At 44.3% G+C, this 20356-nt stretch overlaps 1 protein-coding gene and 1 long non-coding RNA gene across 3 annotated transcripts; both read left to right on the plus strand.

Moving 5' to 3' along the window:
- Positions 1-200: 200 nt before the first annotated feature.
- Positions 201-5844, plus strand: LOC136463763 (uncharacterized). 2 transcript variants are annotated; one of them, XR_010761078.1, is made up of 3 exons: positions 201-436; positions 2679-3806; positions 4565-5844. It is a non-coding gene; the product is annotated as an uncharacterized lncRNA (long non-coding RNA). The 2 variants fall into 2 exon arrangements; XR_010761077.1 differs by having other exon boundaries at positions 2679-3507.
- A 1704-nt stretch (positions 5845-7548) lies between these two features.
- LOC136465827 (uncharacterized) lies at positions 7549-19356 on the plus strand. The gene is made up of 4 exons (XM_066464412.1): positions 7549-7782; positions 8303-8501; positions 18570-18796; positions 19195-19356. Exons 1-4 carry the CDS (start codon positions 7549-7551, stop codon positions 19354-19356), a joined length of 822 nt encoding a protein of 273 aa, XP_066320509.1.
- Positions 19357-20356: the final 1000 nt, after the last annotated feature.

A 20356-nucleotide genomic window follows, 5' to 3' on the forward strand; every position in this document is an offset into this window, starting at 1 on the left:
AATGCATGGAGGCATGCAAAGAAACACAACTCCACTCCATCTCCACCGTTGATCCTATGACGGTTTGATCCAAGGACCATGGTGAAGAAGCGCACGGATCGCTGATGTGGCATGTTGAGCGGCCTCCATTCCTCCTCTCCACCTATAAAAGGAGGCCTCCCCCTCCTCATTTGAGACACCAACACAACACAAAAGGAAGACACGATGTAGCAAGAAGAGGGAAGAGCTCCATTCATATTTTAGTTCTCTAGCTAGTTCTAGTGTAGGGAGTGAATGAGTAAGAGTGGGGAAGTATCAGTGTTGTTGGCTACCTCCACTTATGTACTTGGGGCCCCTTGTACACTTAGTGGAAGGAATGCCGGGAATCGTCGGCTCCTCTCCACTTGTACCTCTACGATCCGAATACTACTTGAAGTATATGGGTTTATCTTCGGTGGTGAGTTTTACTTTAAGTTAGTCTTGTTCATTATCTGCTTGCGGCTTCGTCGTTCGCTCTCGTAGCGGATACTCTAGTAGAGGGCCCTAATAAAGACGGATAACCCTGATCAACGCTAGAGTAGTAGTCGATATCGTAGACGTGGTGTCTAGGTTAGAGGCTACCTTCGTTTGCCTTGTTCCCCATGGTTGAGGGGTAGGTGGCAGGTGGTGACAGCTCTGTCCGTCCTTCGTACTCCCCCATGTCCGGGTTCGACGTAGGCTACAAGCCGGTATCGCCTGGCAGACCAGGTGCGCTCCGGTGCCCGAAGCAAGTCTATAGTGACAAGTTATCTTATCTTAGGATCTCTATCCCTAGAAAACCTCACTACCCGAGCTATCATTCTTCTTGTTACCTTAGGTGATTTAGCTAAGAGAATTCTACACATCCGTTTCTTGTGGAAATACGATACCCTGAATACTTCCGGGTGAAATGCTACAACGGTAATTCCGTGCGCTTGCAGATTATTTCTGTACGCGTTAAGAAATACCAACACCTATCCATACCAGAAATGTCTTTGGGCAACTTTTATGTTTAGTCCATAGGATGAAGCAAGAGCCTGAGATATAATTTTGTTGCGCAAGAAATAACATGGAATACCACAAAATATAGTTCAATTCCATGCACATCCAATCTAGCGATCAAAACCCTAAAAATGTAACTCCTTGACTAGTTCTTGGTTGTTCGCTACTACCCATCAATATTGTCCGTGCATTGTCTAAAATTGGAAGTGCGGCTAGCCTTTTTGATCAATTGAATGACAACACCATTACCTTAAAGATATTACATGTTTGCTAAGTGTTGAATAGGATATCGATTTTTATTAATCTATATTGGTGATGACATTATGAAGAAATAGCAAGGCAAGGTGTAGAAAGGGAATGTGACACAATCCGTTCTCATTGTGATGGCATGCATTTATATTACCGAGTATCCTTAAAGCAAATGGAGACAAGGCAAGTTAAGTTTTTTTTAGCAACACCACCCTCTTTATTCAAATAGAAGGATTGCACATATCACACACACCATCAGGTGGATTCAAGAACCACACATGTCGTCCTACCTCGGCATAGATCGAGCTACGAGCTATTCTATGAACATCGGTGTTTGAGTCCCTATGTTCATGTAAACTTGATACTAAAAGTTGTCCTCCTCGACAAGGCAAGTCAATGTATTGGATAATCTCTAGCAACATACGGAGTGGATAAAAAATCTCTAGCAACATAGGCTCAACGGCCCAACCCAAGCGGTCCAGGCCCCCGGCCCTCCCGCCGGAGCCAGATTCAGTAACTTTACAGAGCAAAGGTACAACGTAACTTTCCCTCAATCTCAATCGTCCAGCTAGCATCCAACGAGTATAGCTAGGACTTTGCTTTTCAGCCCAAACCAGAAGCACAGGCATTGCAGCTCATCTCCATCCCCCGCCAAAATTGCAGGCAGCCAGGCCAGCCACAACCTCTCTCTCTGTTTCTGAAACCAACTGCAGGTCCCTGCTCCCTCCCCCCTGGTTATAAGCAGTTCACAAGATCCAATAAACCTCAGTGTTTCCAGCAAAGGCTTCCAACACTTTGTAGATTCAAGCAAAATACACAGCAGCAGGCACTCTCAAGAGTGCAAAACAAATAAATACAAGGGACATCTATATTATAATCATCAGTAGAACTTAGCATTTTCCAGTTTGGGAGTTCTAGGTTCAAAGCACAAATACATGCCACATTCATCTGTATAGTAGGCCACAAAAGACTATAACTAGACCACAAAAGACTATAGTTGGGCCACAAAAGACTATAGTTAGGCATATACAAAATACTATCTAACCAACATGTTCATGCTAGAACAGATCATGATCTTTAAGAATACCATCATCATAAGTTGGGGCTGTTATCAGCTAGGTAAAACTTCCCAAACTGTCAATAACATTGCAATCTTGAAGCTCCACACTTGCTCCTTTGCTGCACCCACGATTCTCCACTTCTACTTGGTGTTGTACTCCATCACCTTTTTTTGTTGCTGGCAATGACAGTTTAATTAATTAGTTTAGGAATGAATTACAGTAGCATATATGGGCTTCACACTACAAAATTTCTAACATACCTTTGCTCCTTTTTTTGTTGGCTTGCGCTTCCCCTTGTTTAATTTATCAATCCAAGTTCTTTTTCTCCTTGAATTTTTGGATTTGACCTCCTTTTTTTCAAATGTGCAGCTCTAAGCAAGTCATCTCCTTGCTGGACATTTGGTTCAACATTTTCTTGGTCATTGCATGGCTTGCTCATACCAAGGCAATCAAGTGCATTTTCTATCATCAAACAACATTATGAAGAGTGGGCTACTTTATATGCCAAATTGAGAAATTTATGAGACATGTTCTTGTAGCGAAGTTGAGATTCCAGCATTGGATTTGCTACCACATTCCTTCCTTCCTTATCTTGTACACTCCCATTGCATGTTGCTTTAGTCCATCTCTTTAATACATAATGTGTTGGCAATATCTTTATATTCATCAAATCAATAACTTTCAGACCATGTGCACACAATATATTCCATTATGTGCAGCTAAGAAAGTCTGAAAGAGCCATATAAATGAGTCCTCGGTTTCATCAAATAGAAGTGCAGCACCAAAAACAGTGGTTTCTCAAATTGGATGGCATTCAAACATGTGGCTGCATTCTATTTTGCATTTTGGCAGATACTTGAGGTAGATTAATAAGCATTCATGCATGCTAGGACACTAAAACAAAAGAAAATTTACTGTTATCGCGGCCATCTCCATTACAGGGGGTGTGAAGCTCGTACTTGGATATGGCGCGACGCGGGAGAGCTCCTCCACGGCCGGGGTGGGTCTCCTGTTCTCCCGGCCGGCGTGGCCTCCACCTCCCCGGGGAGGCGCGGAGGGCGGCGTGACTGGGCACCGGACGACGGGCGGCGCGGCAGAGAGGAAGATGGCGTAGAAGGCGGCACGGCGGGGCAGCGAGGAACTCGCCGCGACGGCAGAGGAAGCGCGGGCGGGAGTTGCAGCGCCGTTCCCGCGTCTGGTAAATTCCATCTGTTCACTCTTGGCGTGGGCTGAAAAGCGAGTACTAGTTTGGAAAACACTGTAGCCGCTAGATGGTAGCTGGACGGTGGAGATCGCAGGAAAGTTACAACATAACGTTGCTCTGTAAAGTCACCCAATCTGGCTCCCCTCCGGCCCCTCGGTCATGGCCGTCGCCTCACCGGTCACCAGTCTCCTCACCGCTGCGCTGCCTCCGGCCCTATGGGTGATCGCGTCGCGTCGCCGCAACCAAGCTCCCGAGTCCCGACGACGAGCGACGACTACCTGCCTTGTTCAGTGGTAAGCGCATCACCCAACCTCCGGCCCCTAACCGGCCCGAGTGCTAGGGTCATCGAATCGCGTTCTTCTTTTAATTTGTGCCTCCAGAGTGCGGTGCTCCAATTCGATCCCAGAGGCTCCATACAGTGCCCCTGTTAGGGAGATAGCTTGCGTCTAGTTTTCTTCCGTATCTATATCTATAAAAGGCTATAAATCTGAGGAGTATTACTGTTCATCTGGCGCGCCCAGACTCATTCCACTGTAGATTAGCAGTAACGGATCTATGATGAACAGTATCCAACCCGATAAGGAACAGTACCAACCCTTCTCTCTTCTTTCCCTTTTTTTTTTTCCCACAGCGTTAACTGTTGCCCGCGCGAAGCGCGGGATTACCTAAAACTGTAAACGCGCACCATCTCCATTTACTGTTCATCCGACACCCACAAGACTCATATCACTGTAGATAAGCAGTACCGGGGCCCGAGTCCACCACGAACAGTACCGGATCCGCGATGAACAGTCACAACCCCGATACAAACAGTAACCCCCGATAAGGAATAGTACCCGGGCGGCGCAGGACTCTTGGAGATGGTTCTGGCCATCGATTCCCTGTTCTTGCTTATGACTGGGTGTTGCAGAAGATTTCGCCCTGGGACTCTGCTTATCTTGAGATTGTTTCACGTTTATTTATATACTAATAGTGTTAATTGCCATGAATTTCCTTCGGTGTTCAAGGATAGATGTTGACTTTGTTTCTAAATTTATATATTCTGTGTCAGCTTCCTTTTCTCAGGACACTTCTGTTGTATCAATTGAAGCATTGTGGGGGTACGACCCCGAATACCTACGACAGATTATATGGGCTACACTCCCAGGGCGGCCCGGCCCACAAGACGAAGCCTTGTGGGGCACGACGCTGCTCGGCGTCTCCCACAAGACACCGGGAAGATACCCTAAAGATACTACGAGATCTGTTAGGATACGTATGATCCCATAATTCCTGTAATCTGTTATTACTTTCCGGTTATCTCTCAGATCTAACCGACTTGTAACCCTGCCCCCGGACTATATAAGGCAGGCAGAGATCCTCTCCAAACGCACGCAACATCATACGATAGCCAATACAAACCAACAGGACACAGAAGTAGGATATTACGTCGTACTGATGGCCTGAACCTATCTAACTCGTGTGTCTCTGTTGCCTTCTTGTTCTTGATTATATGTCTCTCTGTCGATCAATCTACCTTCGTGGGATACCCCTCGGAGGACTATCGATGATATTCTGTCGACAGTTGACGCGTCAGGTAGGGGTGTGCGTGCTGTTTCTATACCGAACAAGATGGTACGTTCCGCAGGCTCTCCGTCCCTCTCGCAACCCGGCCAGATCTTCACGGTCGGATCGATCTCGTGTATCATCAACGCTGACGGAGTCGGAGAGCTCATCGAGCCGGTGCAGATCGATTCTGCGTCGATCATCCCAACACCTGCGACTGCAAATTCGATCTCGGAACCGCCTCCGAGGTCGTCTTCACCAACAACTCTCCGCCTGCTACCACGCCGACCAGACATTCTGTCTAAAAGCTAAGTCACGCTTTAATATTTTTCTAAATATTTTACAATATCCGTATATCGCCATAATGTTTCTTCGAGATGTTTTCTCCATGCTTGCTCTATAAAACGATTTTTCGAACCCCCGAACAGTCATGTTGATGATCGGATATCCCCAGAGATGGCCCTGCCTCTGGTTCCTCCCTACACGTGCACGAGCGTCTGCCCTCTGCGTTATGGGTGGTCGGCAGTGGCTCCTTAGCAACTCTTTATTCTTCCTACACGCACACAGGCTCCGCGCTCCGCGTTATGGTTAACGGGCTAGATAGGGCTGAAGACTCAGCTATACACTAACTGATCGGACGGTTTATATTAAATATAAATACATCTTCAGAATAACACTAAGTGTTCACACCAACTGATCGTCGAGCTGCATATGCTATTTCATCACCATTGCTGATTATTCTCCAAAGTTCATATGTTTTTACATCATGTACTACCCGTTCTACATATTTATATTGTAGGATTATCGTCCAGATGATCGGACCACCTGGTGCTCGGACTTCTCCACCAATCAACTGGTCGAACCGCTAGGTTCATGGACTTCGTCGCCGACCAGTTGATCGGACTCTTCGCCGGCCGCTTCTACTCAATGCTCACTTTGCCACCGATCAGTTGACCGGACTGTTCGTCGCTCGTGCTTAATCGCCAGCTACGCCGAGGACTCCTCGGTGCTCGGACATCGCCAGCTACGCGCGGGAACTCCTTGATGCTCGGATATCACCAGCTACGCCGGGGACTCCTCGGTGCTCGGACATCGTCAGCTACACCAGAGACTCCTCGATGCTCGGACATCGTCAGCTATGCGGGGGACTCCTCGATGCTCGGACATCGTCAGCTACGCCGGGGACTTCTCGGTGCTCGGAAATAGCTAGCTAAGCTGGGGACTCCTCAGTGCTCAGATTCTTCGCGCAAGCATCGCCAGCTAAGCTGAGGATTCCCTTGATGGTTGGATCTTGCTACGTCTCATCGATGTGCTATCAAGCTACTCCATGCTGTTCGGATCAGAGTGCTGATCTTGGGTAGCACGTCTGGGGTCTTGATACGCGCATGTCAGATGATGTCGGCAAACTGTGTCCTGTTTACTGTTGTTTCTGACCCTAACACCATGTGACTGCGTCACCTACTGTCAGGCTTAGAGACTAAGTGGGCACACTTTACCTAGCGGTGAATATGTTTTTCTCATCTCGGGGTTGCACCCGGGGACTGCCTGCCTACTCGACTGGTCTTTTATTTTTCTTCTGCTTTGGACCCTAGCATCACGTGACTACGTCACCTACTGTCAGGCTCGGAGACTAAGTGGGCACACTTCACCTTGCGATGAGTGTGTTTGCTTTATTCTGGAAGACTCCGCGCCTCTTGAAGCTAAAGAAGACTATCTCCCTTTCTCGTGGTCGGACTCTAAGTGGGCACACTTAGTCCACTGTGAAGAAAATTTCGATTCTGAACTTGAGCTCCTTACATCCTTATGGCAAGTCGTACTTGGGCCACGCTGCTCAACGACAGTTCACGCTGCTCGACGACGGTTCACGCTGCTCGGCCACGGTGCACGCTGCTCGGCAACGGTTCACAACTGCTCGGCAACTCATCACGGTGGTCAGACCATGAGTTTGACTGCTCGACTTTGTTCGTACCTGCTCGGACAAGCTCAAGACGGCGTTGCACAACGGGTACAAGGTGCTCGGGGACTAGCTGTGGGGGTATGACCCCGGATACCCATGACAGACCACATGGGTTGCGCCCCCAGAGGCGGCCCAGCCCACAAGGCGAAGCCTTGCGGGGCACGACGCTGCTCGGCGTCTCCCACAAGACACCGGGAAGATACCCTAAAGATACTACGAGATCTGTTAGAATACGTATGATCCCATGATTCCCATAATCTGTTATTACTTTTCGGTTATCTTCCAGATCTAACCGACTTGTAACCCTGCCCCTCGGACTATATAAGGCGGGCAGAGACCCCCTCTAAATGCACGCAACATCATACGATAGCCAATACAAACCAACAGAACACAAGAGTAGGGTATTACATCATACTGATGGCCTAAACCTGTCTAACTCGTCTTTCTCTGTTGCCTTCTTGTTCTTGATTACATGCCTCTCTATCGATCAATCACCTTCGTGGAATACCCCTTAGAGAATTACTAACGATATTATGTCGATAAGCATACTGTTCAGATTTTCATTGGACAGACTTATGAGTGCGGTGGAGGAAGATGGCTATAGTTCACGGTGTGACCTATGCGACACCGAGGTTGTACATAACATGGCAGAACTCCTGCCCCTTGGATTGGCCACAGCTTCAGTGGACAGCACCACGGGCGATATATTCAAGAGCGCATCTTCTGTAGTTGCTGCTGTGAAGACCGAGCTAGAAAATTATCTGCTTGTGAGAACTAAGGCCTTCTTGTTTAGTTCTAAAAAGTTTTCTCAAAAAGTGCTACAGTAGTCATCAGAATTTTGTGATACGTGCATAGAGCATTAAATGTAGACGAAAAAAAACTAATTGCATAGTTTGGTTGGAAATCGCAAGACGAACGTTTTGAGCCTAATTAGTCTATGATTGAACACTAATTGTCAAATAAAAACGAAAGTGTTACAGTAGCCAAATTCCTAAATTTCACCCGACTAAACGAGGCCTGAATCGCTTATTCGTGAGTTTGTGGATGGAGCCCAGGATCATTCAGATCATTTGATGAAAGCGTCCACCAGGCCGACCGAGTTCCTATCAGACTTGATTGATGACTTCGTGGCTTCCAAAAGGAACTTGCTGAGCCATGTGTTTGGGTTTTTGTCTAGCGAAAGCCGCTTGAACAAAAATAAAAATTTTATGGAGAAGATGGAGATGGAGAATGTGTGGACACTGGACGTAAGGCAGGCTACTGCAGAGACTATTCTTGAACGCATAGACATTAAATGCATTTTCCACTGCCCCGAAAAAATTTGCTGAGCAAGATAAGCTGGCTGACCATAGAAGTCGGTGCAAATTTAGAGTAGTGGACTGCAAAAATGATGGATGCTCAGTTTCACTTTCTGCCATTCATATTGAGGAGCATGATTCCATGTGTCCATTTAAGGCCCTGCCATGTGAGCAGATGTGCGAGCTAATATGATTTATAAGACCTCTAGGTGTAGATCTAGCGGATGAAACTAAACTTAGACAAAGAACTTGTCGATGTACCTCCCAAAACATAGTCACGGCCATGGCGCCACAGCGACGTGGCCTCGAGTGTCAGAGTAGAGGTAGCTGTGCAGTGGAGGCGCGATCTAGTGGCGGCGGCGAAAGTGGTGGCGCTTTCCGTCGCTCACAGCGCGCCCTCTCGATCGGACTAGGGTTAGAACGTCGGTGGGGCGTTGGCGGCTACGGTGAATCTCGTATCTCGAGCCCAGCCCCCACCTCCTATTCATAGCGCTGCACGACGGGGGCCCACTAGCTAGGAGAATGGCTGAGCGCCTCCGATCAGGGTGCGAGTCAGGGTCCGACTCGGTCGTTGGACCGAGCCGGGTGGAGATCAATATAACATTCTCCCCCTTGATCACACCTTATGGCTTAAAACTTAGGGCGCGTTCGCTGGTCTGGATGGTCTAGACTAGCCGGCTGACAGCCCTCACAAAACACTGTTCATCAACCAGTCGCTACAGTATTTCTCTCTCACAAAACCAGCCAATTTCAGCCAAATTTCAGACCAGCGAACGGGGCCTTAGTTCACTTTGTCTTTTTTCCATTCCATCACAGATTAGTGCATAGAGTATGTCTCGTCATAACAGTTAGTATTTTTAGACTAACAACTACAATACACTTCTCTATTTTGAAACGAATTCTCAACTAGGCTCTTAGTATCCAGATATCATAGGCTTTCCCATAAACCCATGTCGACTGTGTGTTCTCTGAACGTATTGGGTGGTAAGCCTTTGGCAAGTACTTACTCGGTACTTATATGCTCAATGCTTTCAAAATAATTCTAGATTTTCTCCTTTACAATATGTAACTTAATGTCAATGTGTTTGGCAGCACACTTGACCTGTTGTCATAGGAGTGATTTGCTTTAAATAGTTATTGCTGTTGTCTACCATTGTTAATTCCGGGTACAAAATTTCCTTAACCACTTCTGCCTGTCCCTGAAGCTTCATACAAAGCTATACTATGGTATGCGTCATTGATGATACCACAACTGTTTCTTTAAAGATTTTCCACAATAATACTTCAACTGTGAGTGTTAGCAACTACCGTGGATTTCACTACACATCTCGCCAAGGTTTAACATTTGTACCCACAACTATTTGAGAGTACTTATTCTTTCTTACTCAGCATGAGGCCTATAATACTTTGCAAAATTACAAGACATTCTTAACTCCATTCCAGCAATCTATATCTGGACTGGACTTCTGCCAAAACATCCCGGATACATGAGCTACGTCAGGATAAGTTCTTACCTGTACACTCATTAAGCTTCTAACAGTTGAAGCATATGGAACCATGTTTATTTGATCGATCTCATATTAGTTCCTGGAACACTGAAGGTTCCCAAATCTATTACCCTTGACTTTAGGAGCAGGCGTAGGTTTATTCGCATGCATACTTATTTCTTTAGAACCTTTTCTAAGTATGCCTTTGCGATAGTCCTAATACATCTTTTCTTCTATCTCGGTGAATTTCAATTTCTAGAACTAATGATGCTTCACCAAGATCATTCATATTCAAACTTGAGGACAAGAACATCTTCTTCTCCAATGACAGATTAACATCACTACTAGTGAGTAGGATGTCATCTATACATAGGATGTGGAAAATAAATTTTCCATTCTTGAACTTCGCATAAACGCTATTGTCCTTCTCATTTTCTTTAAACCTAAACTTTCTTGTTGTTTCATCAACTTCAAATACTACTGTCTAGAGACTGGTTTTAACCCATAAATGGATTTCTACAGGCGACATCCCATACGTTCTTTTGCTTCCACGACAAAACCTTTGGGTTATGCCATGTAAACATTTTCATACAAATCCCCATTGAGGAATGTCGTCTTCACATCCATCTAATATAACTCTAAATCGTAATGTGCCACTAACGCCATTATGATTCTAAAAGAATCCTTGTATGAGACTGGAGAGAAAACTCTCATTGTAATCTATTCATTCTCTTTACGTAAAGTCTTTTGCTATAAGTCGTGCTTTATATCTTTCCATATTTCCTTTGGAGTCATGTTTTGTCTTATAGACCCATTTATAGCCTACTATTTTAGCTCCATTAGAAATTTCTTCTAAGTTCCAAACATCGTTGGTATTCATCAAATTCATTTTAGCTTCCATAGCTTCTTGCCATTTAGACGAGTAAACGCTTCTCATGGCTTCTTCAAATGAGGTGGGATCACCCTCTATTTGAATTTATTCACTAACATAGACTTCATAGTCATCAGAAAAAACTGGTTTTTTAATTTTTTGAGACCTTCTGGGGCCTCAGCTACTGACACTTTCATATGGGGTTGTTGTTGCTCTTCATTGTCAAGAGATAATTAATTCTACAGGCTCCTGTATTACAAGATCCTTGTTTACATTATTCACCTTTTTCGAAGAGCTAACAACAGGTGTTGTGTAAGTCATACAACATCAACAAGTATTGAGAAATTCGTTATTTTTGAATCACTGAAGTGGGCACGCAGTCCCGCTTCTCTTTAAGTCATAGGTCTCTACATACCATGCTCCCCCAGATCATCCCATCTTCTATAAAGATAGTGTATCTTTAAATTTCTTATTTGTGTTTAATCTGTTAAAACCTCATATAGCGCTTTAAGCACCACCTTAACATATTTAAGACTCATCCAATATGAATTTTGGCTGACTACGCTATCTTTCTATCGAAACTGTAAAAGGTCTAGGAATTTAGATATTTCTCTGCTTAGGGGTATCATTATTATGATCGACGGTCACATTCATCAACATCTTTATCTCACTCTTAATGAAGAGTAGTCACATGCATCAACATCTTTATCTCATCTTTCTTAATTATATCTTTGCTCTTACTCTTAATTGATCTCACAATTCTCCCCCTCGAAATATGGCATGAGCTTTACTGTCATAATTTCGAGAACTATTCAGAAAACCTGAGAACAAGGAGACACTTATAACTTACTTTATTCATATGATTATGTCATGCAAACAAAGTTATTTCTTGATCTGTATAGGAGTACACTTTTCTCATTCCACTTCAAGAACTCAGCGAGGTCTTTTATTAGCAGTACTTTTGCAAGTCACGCTTGCATCTTTTTCTTATCTTTTGGTTAGTATTGATCATAACAGTGCATTTCGACTGTGCCAAGGTCAATACTAGGATAGCATAAGAGCTATCCAAACTTCTCTCGTTATGTGGGATATAAAAATATATGAGTCATCATAAAACTTCTCCCACCATACAAGATTGACTAGCATAAGTACTGTGCCAAACTGTTCCCCATGTGGGATAAATCTATATACAAACACGCATGCTTAATTCAACGTTGGTCAAATTAGACATGCATGTTACTTATTGCAACTCTTATCATAATGATAGAAAAATATATACTATTTACTATAATGAAAACTTAGTCATAACGACTAAAACATTCACTTATACTTTATTTTTCAATTAAATCTTTCCGTTGGTTCCAATTTAATCAGAAAATTAGCAAACTATCAAAAAATAGTTCTAAATTGACTTAACTCAAGCCTTTTCATTCACATAGCCCAGCATTGCAGCACGTTGACTTGCAGCCGAGTGATCTCATCGGTTCAAATTAAAACATATAAGGTACTTCTGCATCAATTCTACATCACCGTTGGACAGAAAATAGAATTAATGCATAAAATTCATAAATTCACTTGAATGACATATAACTACTCTTCAAAATTAATTTTTTCCGTTGGTTCGAATTTAATAAGAAGATAATCAACATCATTGCAGCGAAAACATAATAATAAAATACATTCTATTAGTTCAGGAGTATTTCTTGACCCTTATCTACTCTCTGGAAATTTGACCACATTGGTGTAAAATTTATCAGAGATTGAGACTTCAAACTTAAACTCATTATAATATTGTTACCATCAACGTTGCATAGAAAAATAACAATATCATAATTAAACTTAAACAAATCGGACTACTTCGCCAATTTAAATTTTCCCGTTGGTTCCAATTTAATTAGAGAATAAATATAATCATAATTTATTGAATAAATATAACTGCTCTTCAAATTAAATCCTCCTGTTGGTTCGAATTTAATAAGAAGATAATAATCATTAACTTTACAGCAAAAACATGAAAAATATAATTTATCTACTTTTCAGAAGCATTTCACTGTACTCATCTACTCTCTGAACAATTTATCCTGTTGGTTCAAAATTGAATCGAGATGAAAAACTAATCTAAATTCATCAAAATTTGCTTCTGAAAATAATAAACCTTGAAACAGGCTCTTCTGTTCATTTTGGCCCAACCGAGAAAAAGTCGGCCCGCGGCCTATCTCGCTCGTGCGCCCGCTCGTGTGATCCAGTATGGCAGAACCGTCTAATTTAATGCCCCCAGGAGTACTTGTCTTCTATTAGACATTAAGTACCCAATAGAGGACACTAAACTACGCGGTTCCATTGAGCACACCTTAAGGGAGAACTCAAAAATTCATATTTTTCCATTAGGATCATAAATGAGAGAATAAAACTTACAACATTCTAAAGTCATTTCTTACATCACTTTATTACAGTAGTAGAATATTACCTCAATTGATAATAACAGCAGAATCTAACAATGTTATCAGAGTTACAGAGGAAGCAAAGATTAATTTAACGACATGGTGGAGCATTAACATAATGGATATTTATATACAAGAGATGCTAGCAGATTTTACATCTTTTCTTATAAAAACCTTCAGTGAGAGTTATAAATAAACACTATGGTCGTAGCGTGAAAGGGATCCTCTCTGAGCCCACCAGAAGGTTTCCACACACAAGAGTCAGCTCTAAGTATTCTCCAATCATCTGCAACAGGGGAAATAAAACCCTGAGTACTCGATTGTACTCAGCAAGACTTATCCAACAGGAGAAAAATAAAAGACTCCAATAATATAAAAGGCTTATTTGGCTTGTGGGTTATTACATCTGCGGAAGCATTACTAAACGTGCGTCCTTATATTCAATTTTATTAGCAATCATCATTAGTTCATTAACTAACCATTCTATGTAAGCACCTATGCTACTTTCAAGCAGGTGGTAAGCAATCAGAACTATTTTATCATATTTTATATTCCAGTTCTTACTACGGTGCTAGACCGTAGCTAAGTCGGTACCGTCTCACAGAAATGGTGATTTACGAACCAATGTATCCTAGCTGGGTACCTCGAAACACGCGCCCCGTTTGTATCTCATGTACAAACAAGACCAACCCATTCCACTCCTGTCACGAGGTCCAGGTCCCCGTCCAAACTTAGACCCCAAGACCCCACACTTAAGATCCGGTCTCAATATGGTGCTTAGACCTTCACCTTTCCTCGCCTCCAATCAGTCGGTCCAGAAAGAGCCGAAACCCATGACAAGAGCGTAACGAGCCTTCTCGATCCTATAAGCAAGTATGTGCTCAGGATAATAAGTCTGTGACCCGACTACCATCCACAGCAACGGATGATCCTCAATCGACACAGGCGGAACAAGTACAATCCGAGCCTTGCTCGAATGCCTAACCGAGTCCAGATCCAAAGTACCATTCCGCCCAGTCTCCAATTATCATCCATATATATTCTAGGTGATAGTAATATAATAACAATAATACCTTTCCTATCTCTCACGAGTGACATGTAATCACTCGACTTCTACCAAATTCTATAGCATAACAATCTACACGATCCTGACATACTAGTAGGACTCATAGGATAATGATATATACATGCAAGTGGTTTTATTCAACTCCTTAAAATTTAATGCACAAGCATAAAATAAAGTGCAGAATAATATGGGTTATGCACCGGGGCTTGTCTGGGCAAGATATAATCAAAGATTAGCATTCCATCATAGTGACATGATCATCAAGGCACCATCTTTTCCGCTACTTCGATCGACTCCATGATCTATCGGTGTTCCTATTATGATATACGTGGATGCAACGCAGAGACATAAATAATCAACGACAACTGTAACTCTAAAATACGATTACGCTCCACAAACTAACGAGCTAACTTTAATGACTAACGTACTAGTCTACGTATCCATGTCATAAAGTAAGGCTTCGCCTCTGAAAAAATGTTTTAGTTCTAAAATCCCAAGGTGTTTCGACATTCTATTGATTAAACATATATTTTCGAACTAGGGCCCATTTAGCTACCTAGCAAACTAATTATTATGGAGCTACAAAAATTACAGTGAGCACCTAATAATATTATGAATTTACTGTGAAAGTTTCAGAACCAACACTATCACCAATTTATCACAAAAATTTCTACAAGTTTATATTTTATAATATTAAGCATCTCAAATTAATTAGATAACCCTAGAAAATATTATAAAACTATGTGAAAAAATATACTAGCAGATAGATCATGATTTTAGGAAGTTAACAAAATTCGTTTCACAATTTTTGGTTAACTACATAATTTTATATTGAATTTATAAGTTTACCTTAGAAACTAAATTAGAAAATGCTTAGAAAAGAAAAAAGGGCCGGTGGCCACCATTCGGCTCAGCAGCCCGGTGGCCCAGCTAGGAGCGCTCCCCACGCGCAAGATGGCCCATGGCGGGGCGCCCGTGCTGGCACTTTAGCAAATAAGCCCTTGGACTTTTTCCGAACCATGACTAGGTCCTAATACTATTTCTTCCTTTCTCTGACGAATTCACTTAACCCCTTGAATTTCCCAAATTTCCCCGCGTGCACCCTAGTCATCCCGTGCATTGCGGCGCGGTGAGCAGCGACACTAGGCGTCCACGCCGGCCACCAGGGGCCTACGCGGAGCCATTTAGTGGGTCGATCGCCATCTACGGCTAAACGCACTAAGATAGGCGGCGGTTTGGGACTCAGAGGCACACTGTCGTGGGCTGCAGCGGCGAGCAGCTACCCACGGTGGCGGCACGACTGTTCCGGCGAGCCTATGCCCTCACGGAAAGATAGAGATGGCGGAGGAGCATCAATAGCTCACCAGGATTCGTGCTGCGGTGACGGTTGAGGCAAGGAAAAGCTGAGGTGGTCTAGCCACGTGCGCCCGGGCATGGCGGCGACGCCCCGAGCTGGACACCAACACGCACCATGTCAACGATGAGCTCCTTAGCCAAAACAGTGTGAGCATCGGATAGAGGGAGTCAAGGTGAGTTCAGGGTTACGACTAATTGAACTGTTACCACTCCTACATGCCTTATGTCCCAACCTACCGATTCGGCAGCGCCCATGACCGGCGACGAGCAAAAGGCCAAATTGTCGGTCGGTAGGGCATGATCGAGCTTGAGGGGAAGGAGACGGCTAACCTACTTCCTAAGCTACCCGCTAGAGCAAGGAATTGAACAGCGAAGTCGCTAGTGCTAGGAGGAAAGGAGGAGTAGTGGCTCCACGCTCAGCGCGGTTGTGGGGAGGTCACACGAGTGAGCTCAAGCAGATTAAGACAAGGCGGCCCCGATTAATGGCAGTGGTACGAGCATACATGCACGGATGACGAGGCCAAGAGATTTGGCATGATGCTTTTGAATTAGAGCGGCCCCACTCGAGCAGGGATCATTGGTACCGGCTAGTAGAACAGGGCGAGACAGGGAAACGTCCATCACCGCTGCGTCCGACCCTCGACTCGTCACGTTGGCAAGGTTCCAGCTTAAGGACCAGGCGGGGTAGGTAGGACGAGGGACGGGGCAAGCACCACGTCCCTCGCGTGATACAACCACAACCATGGCGTGGCCCAGTGGCCAGCCGTGCGAGTGCGGTGCGCGTGCAGCAGCGGGACCAGCCACAGCGAGCTGGGATCGGCCAACGCTAGGTCGTTGGTGCTGCGCGGCATCACCCGGGCGCGCGAGCTGGCCAACGACAACAGCCCGGTTACGGCCTGAGCCTTGCGCCAGCAGTGCCCACGCGTGCGGTGACCGTGAACCCAGGCTGAGAGGTAGCAACTGGTGATGTGCACGCATTTTAAAGCGAAGCAAAAGCTACTAACGATCACGATCGAGGCTCAACTAATTCCCTTAACCTAAAGTTGATACTAACACCCAACTGACGAAGCAAACCTCACGTCCAGACAGCGACCAGAGAGGGACATAGGGAGGTGCCAACATGAGTTCGTCACGCTGAACGCCGGTTGACGAACAGAGCGCCAACACGTGGTTTACCGCGCGTTCTAACGAAGTTTGGGCAATTTTTACGAGAGCAACGTGATCTCCAACACAACTTCAACCTATGCCATGCTCAAGCACTCACCTTGGTGCAATCAACAATACCAAAACATGCAGCTAGTGTTTAAATATTTTTATTAGAAATTAAATGTCAAAATAGCATTGTCTTACTACTTTTCCATACTTAGAAAAGTTAAGGATTTCGGTTAGGGCTAAGTAACCATTAACTCTTTTGTCATAATTTTTAATAGGTCTAAACCTTATTAATTTCAACCAACAAATACTTCATGTAATAGTCCATATTTTATACTAACCCATAGAAGGAAAATATTTAAGCATTTAACTATTTTGCTCAATATAATTCACCAAAATGGTATTTTAACAATAGTTCAAGTGTTTGACGACTTAACAAAAAGAGCTTATCTTAACGTCACATTTGATTTTTGAGCTCTCAAGAACACTAGTTAACAATATTTATTTTGATTTTTCCCAGCCACTAAAGTGAGTCACCTAGAATTTGTTTATCATTTCACGTGCGTTATAAATTTTTAAAACCCGAAAACTTGTTTGGCTAATTCCTCTTGGACCTAAATCTTGGTGCTAAGCAAGCTCGTAACACCAAGGGTTTTACATCTAGCGCGCTGCCCATACTAGAAACCAGCCCATGGCCTATTCGCGCGCTGCGCGTTTCCGTGTCCTAGGCCGCAACCTGGGCCTGGGCCAAAATTCTTCTCTCCCACCTGGGCCATATTCGGTCCGAGCGCTGCGAGGCGTCGATCATGATCCGACAGTCGTGTGCGAGACTCGGAGGAACAAAACCCCGGCGCCTGCCTCCTCCCCCGAACCCTAAATTCATTTTCACCCTCCCCTTCACTCTCTTCGCCGTAGAGGCAACAGCGGCGGCGGTCACGTTGGCCGTCGGCGCCGGTGAGGAAAAGCGTCGCCGGAGCAGTTCTGGCTACCCTTCCTCTTCTTCTTTCTCGCTCCCCTTCTCTTCTGTTCTAGCCCCACAGCCATGGCGAGTAGATCTAGGGGAACGGATACGACTGCTCATGGCGACCGGACAGGCGTGGCGCCGCCGCCGCGAGGCCCCTCGCCGACGCGTGCGCTCGCCCGAGGCTGAGCACGCCGCCCGTCGAGCGGCCTTGTGGTGACGCCCTTAACTCCCGAGCCTAATGCGGAGGCCACGCGGTGGCATGACTGATCGGCGTTGGAGATTCGAGTGCTCTTCCCGCACAACGTCGGAGCGACACCAGCGGTGACAACTGCGATAGGTAAGCCCCTCGGTAGGCCCCTGTCCTCTCTGTCCATCTTCTAGGGTTAGGGTTTAACTCGACTAGATTTGTTCGTTCCGATTCATCTCCTTCTAAATGCTAAAACTTAGACTACCCCAAACTAGATCCTCACACCAACCTTGCTCCGGTACCATTGATAGGATTTATAGGACCTCTAGGTGTAGATCTAGCGGGTGAAACTTGACTTAGACAAAGAACTTGTCGATGTACCTCCCAAAGCGCAGTCGCGGCCATGGCACCGCAGCGACGTGGCCTCGAGTGTCGGAGTAGAGGTAGTTGTGCAGTGGAGGCGCGATTCAGTGGCGGCGGCGAAAGCGGTGGCGCTTCCCGTCGCTCACAGCGCACCCTCTCGATCGGACTAGGGTTAGGACGTCGGTTGGGCGCTGGCGGCTGCGGTGAACCTCGTATCTCAAGCTCCAGCCCCCACCTCCTATTCATAGCGCTGCGCGACGGGGGCCCACCAGCCAGGAGAACGGCCGAGCGCCCCCGATCAGGGCGCGAGTCAGGGTCCGACTCGGTCGTTGGACCGAGCCGGGTAGAGATCAATCTAACACGAGCAACATGTTATGCGTTGCGAGATGGACAAACATTGTGCAACAGTTTGCCCTATGAAGCTTATTAACTGTCCTTTCTACCATGTTGGATGTGAAACAGCCTTTCCACAAGGTAATCTTGAGAATCACTGTTCGAAGCTACTTCAAACGCATTTGTTGTATGTTCTCCAAGCAAGTACAAGACAAAATGCTGCCGTTAATGATATGAATCAACGATTACAACTCCTTGAGAAGGTTAGTATAATCTTTATTTGACCCTCTTTAACTGGATTTAAACTGTACCGTCCTGTAGAAGTTTGAATGTATATGCAAAACCCATTTTTAGTTTAGTTTCCTATTTTGCCTGATGTATGTAAGCTCTGAGTTAAAAAAAACTGACGGTTATTTAACTCAACAACTAGAAGCTGTGTAATTGTTGAACCAGTGAAAAAGTAAACGTGTTTATCAGAAGGCAACTGCATGCCTCTATGTGCTGGCATAGCTTTGCCAAAGCGATCAATGTGCTGGAGTAGGTGATATATTTCACACCAAGGTGTAATAATTGACTCCTACTAAGTCTTGCAACTCATACTATGTTTTACGGTTTTTCCAAACAAGAGATATGGTTTGATTATTCTTTAATATTGTTATAGGCTCAGTCACTTAACGAAATCTCTGGGGCTTTAGATGTTAGGTCCCTCACTCTGATAATAAAGGAGCAAGAAGCAAAGATCAAGAATCTCGAGAGTGGTATCAAAGCACAAGAGGTAAAGGTGAAGAAGCTTGAGAACGAGTTTAGGTCAAGGAATGCATGATAACTGTTGTAATTTATACTTCCTACACAAACCAGAGTGGCACAATTTAGGACCTGTAAATAATCAGTAGCACTAACATACAGTTTGCCATTATGTTTTGTTTGTTCATGTAAAAAATATAGAGAACTGTAGGGTTTAGAATATAAGCTTCTCTTGGGTTATCTTTTTAATTTGATGTAATTGATGTTTTGACCTTTTTTATACGATATATTAAATGTTCGGATTATTATGGGGATTAGTTGTATCTGAATCGTCTGTCACCTTGTTGGTTTTGTCCCATGTTGGCTATCTTGTAATTATGTTAGGATGTTTGATCGTAATTTAGAAGAGTAGAACAATGACATGGTCATTCATATAACCTTCTGCCTTATGCAGAACATCATCTATTTTGTTATTAAGAGTAATTCATAAAAAAACATTGATAGGTTCTGGACTTGTAACATATATAAACCATGCTTGTGCGTGGCAATACTAATGTGATTGGAAGCATTTACCACGTGATGTGTCGAATACGCCTTTGCAAATAGAAACATTGCCAATCACTAGAGACAGATCTTTTGCGCAAATATATCGTGTATCAGTTATATGTCAATGCAAGGTAGATCTTCCACTCGAAGATATCACGATGATATTGGTCTCAAAGATAGTCATTAAGCTGCATTGATTGCATCCAAAGCTGGTATGTGACGTCACTCACTTTACTAGTACTTTCTAAAAACAAGTGTTATGCTTCTTGCATGCAAAGCCGCTCCTTATAATGGAAATTCTCATACTTGTCTTGCCAATCCATTTGGACTACCTGAGCTGTTTATTTGTGACGGTTACATTGCACTATGCAGTTCCCAGCTGATTTAAGCATTGAAGGATTACTTATGATTAAAAATTGCATGCACATTATTGCATCCCAACAAAGTATCAGAAACCATCTCTTCTGTTTTTCTGTTTGATTTAATAAGCATCCACCTCGTCAAGGTTAGAAATCCATCATAGAAGGACAAAT

This window comes from Miscanthus floridulus, chromosome 7 (genome assembly GCF_019320115.1).
Source record: "Miscanthus floridulus cultivar M001 chromosome 7, ASM1932011v1, whole genome shotgun sequence".
Taxonomy (NCBI): domain Eukaryota; kingdom Viridiplantae; phylum Streptophyta; class Magnoliopsida; order Poales; family Poaceae; genus Miscanthus; species Miscanthus floridulus.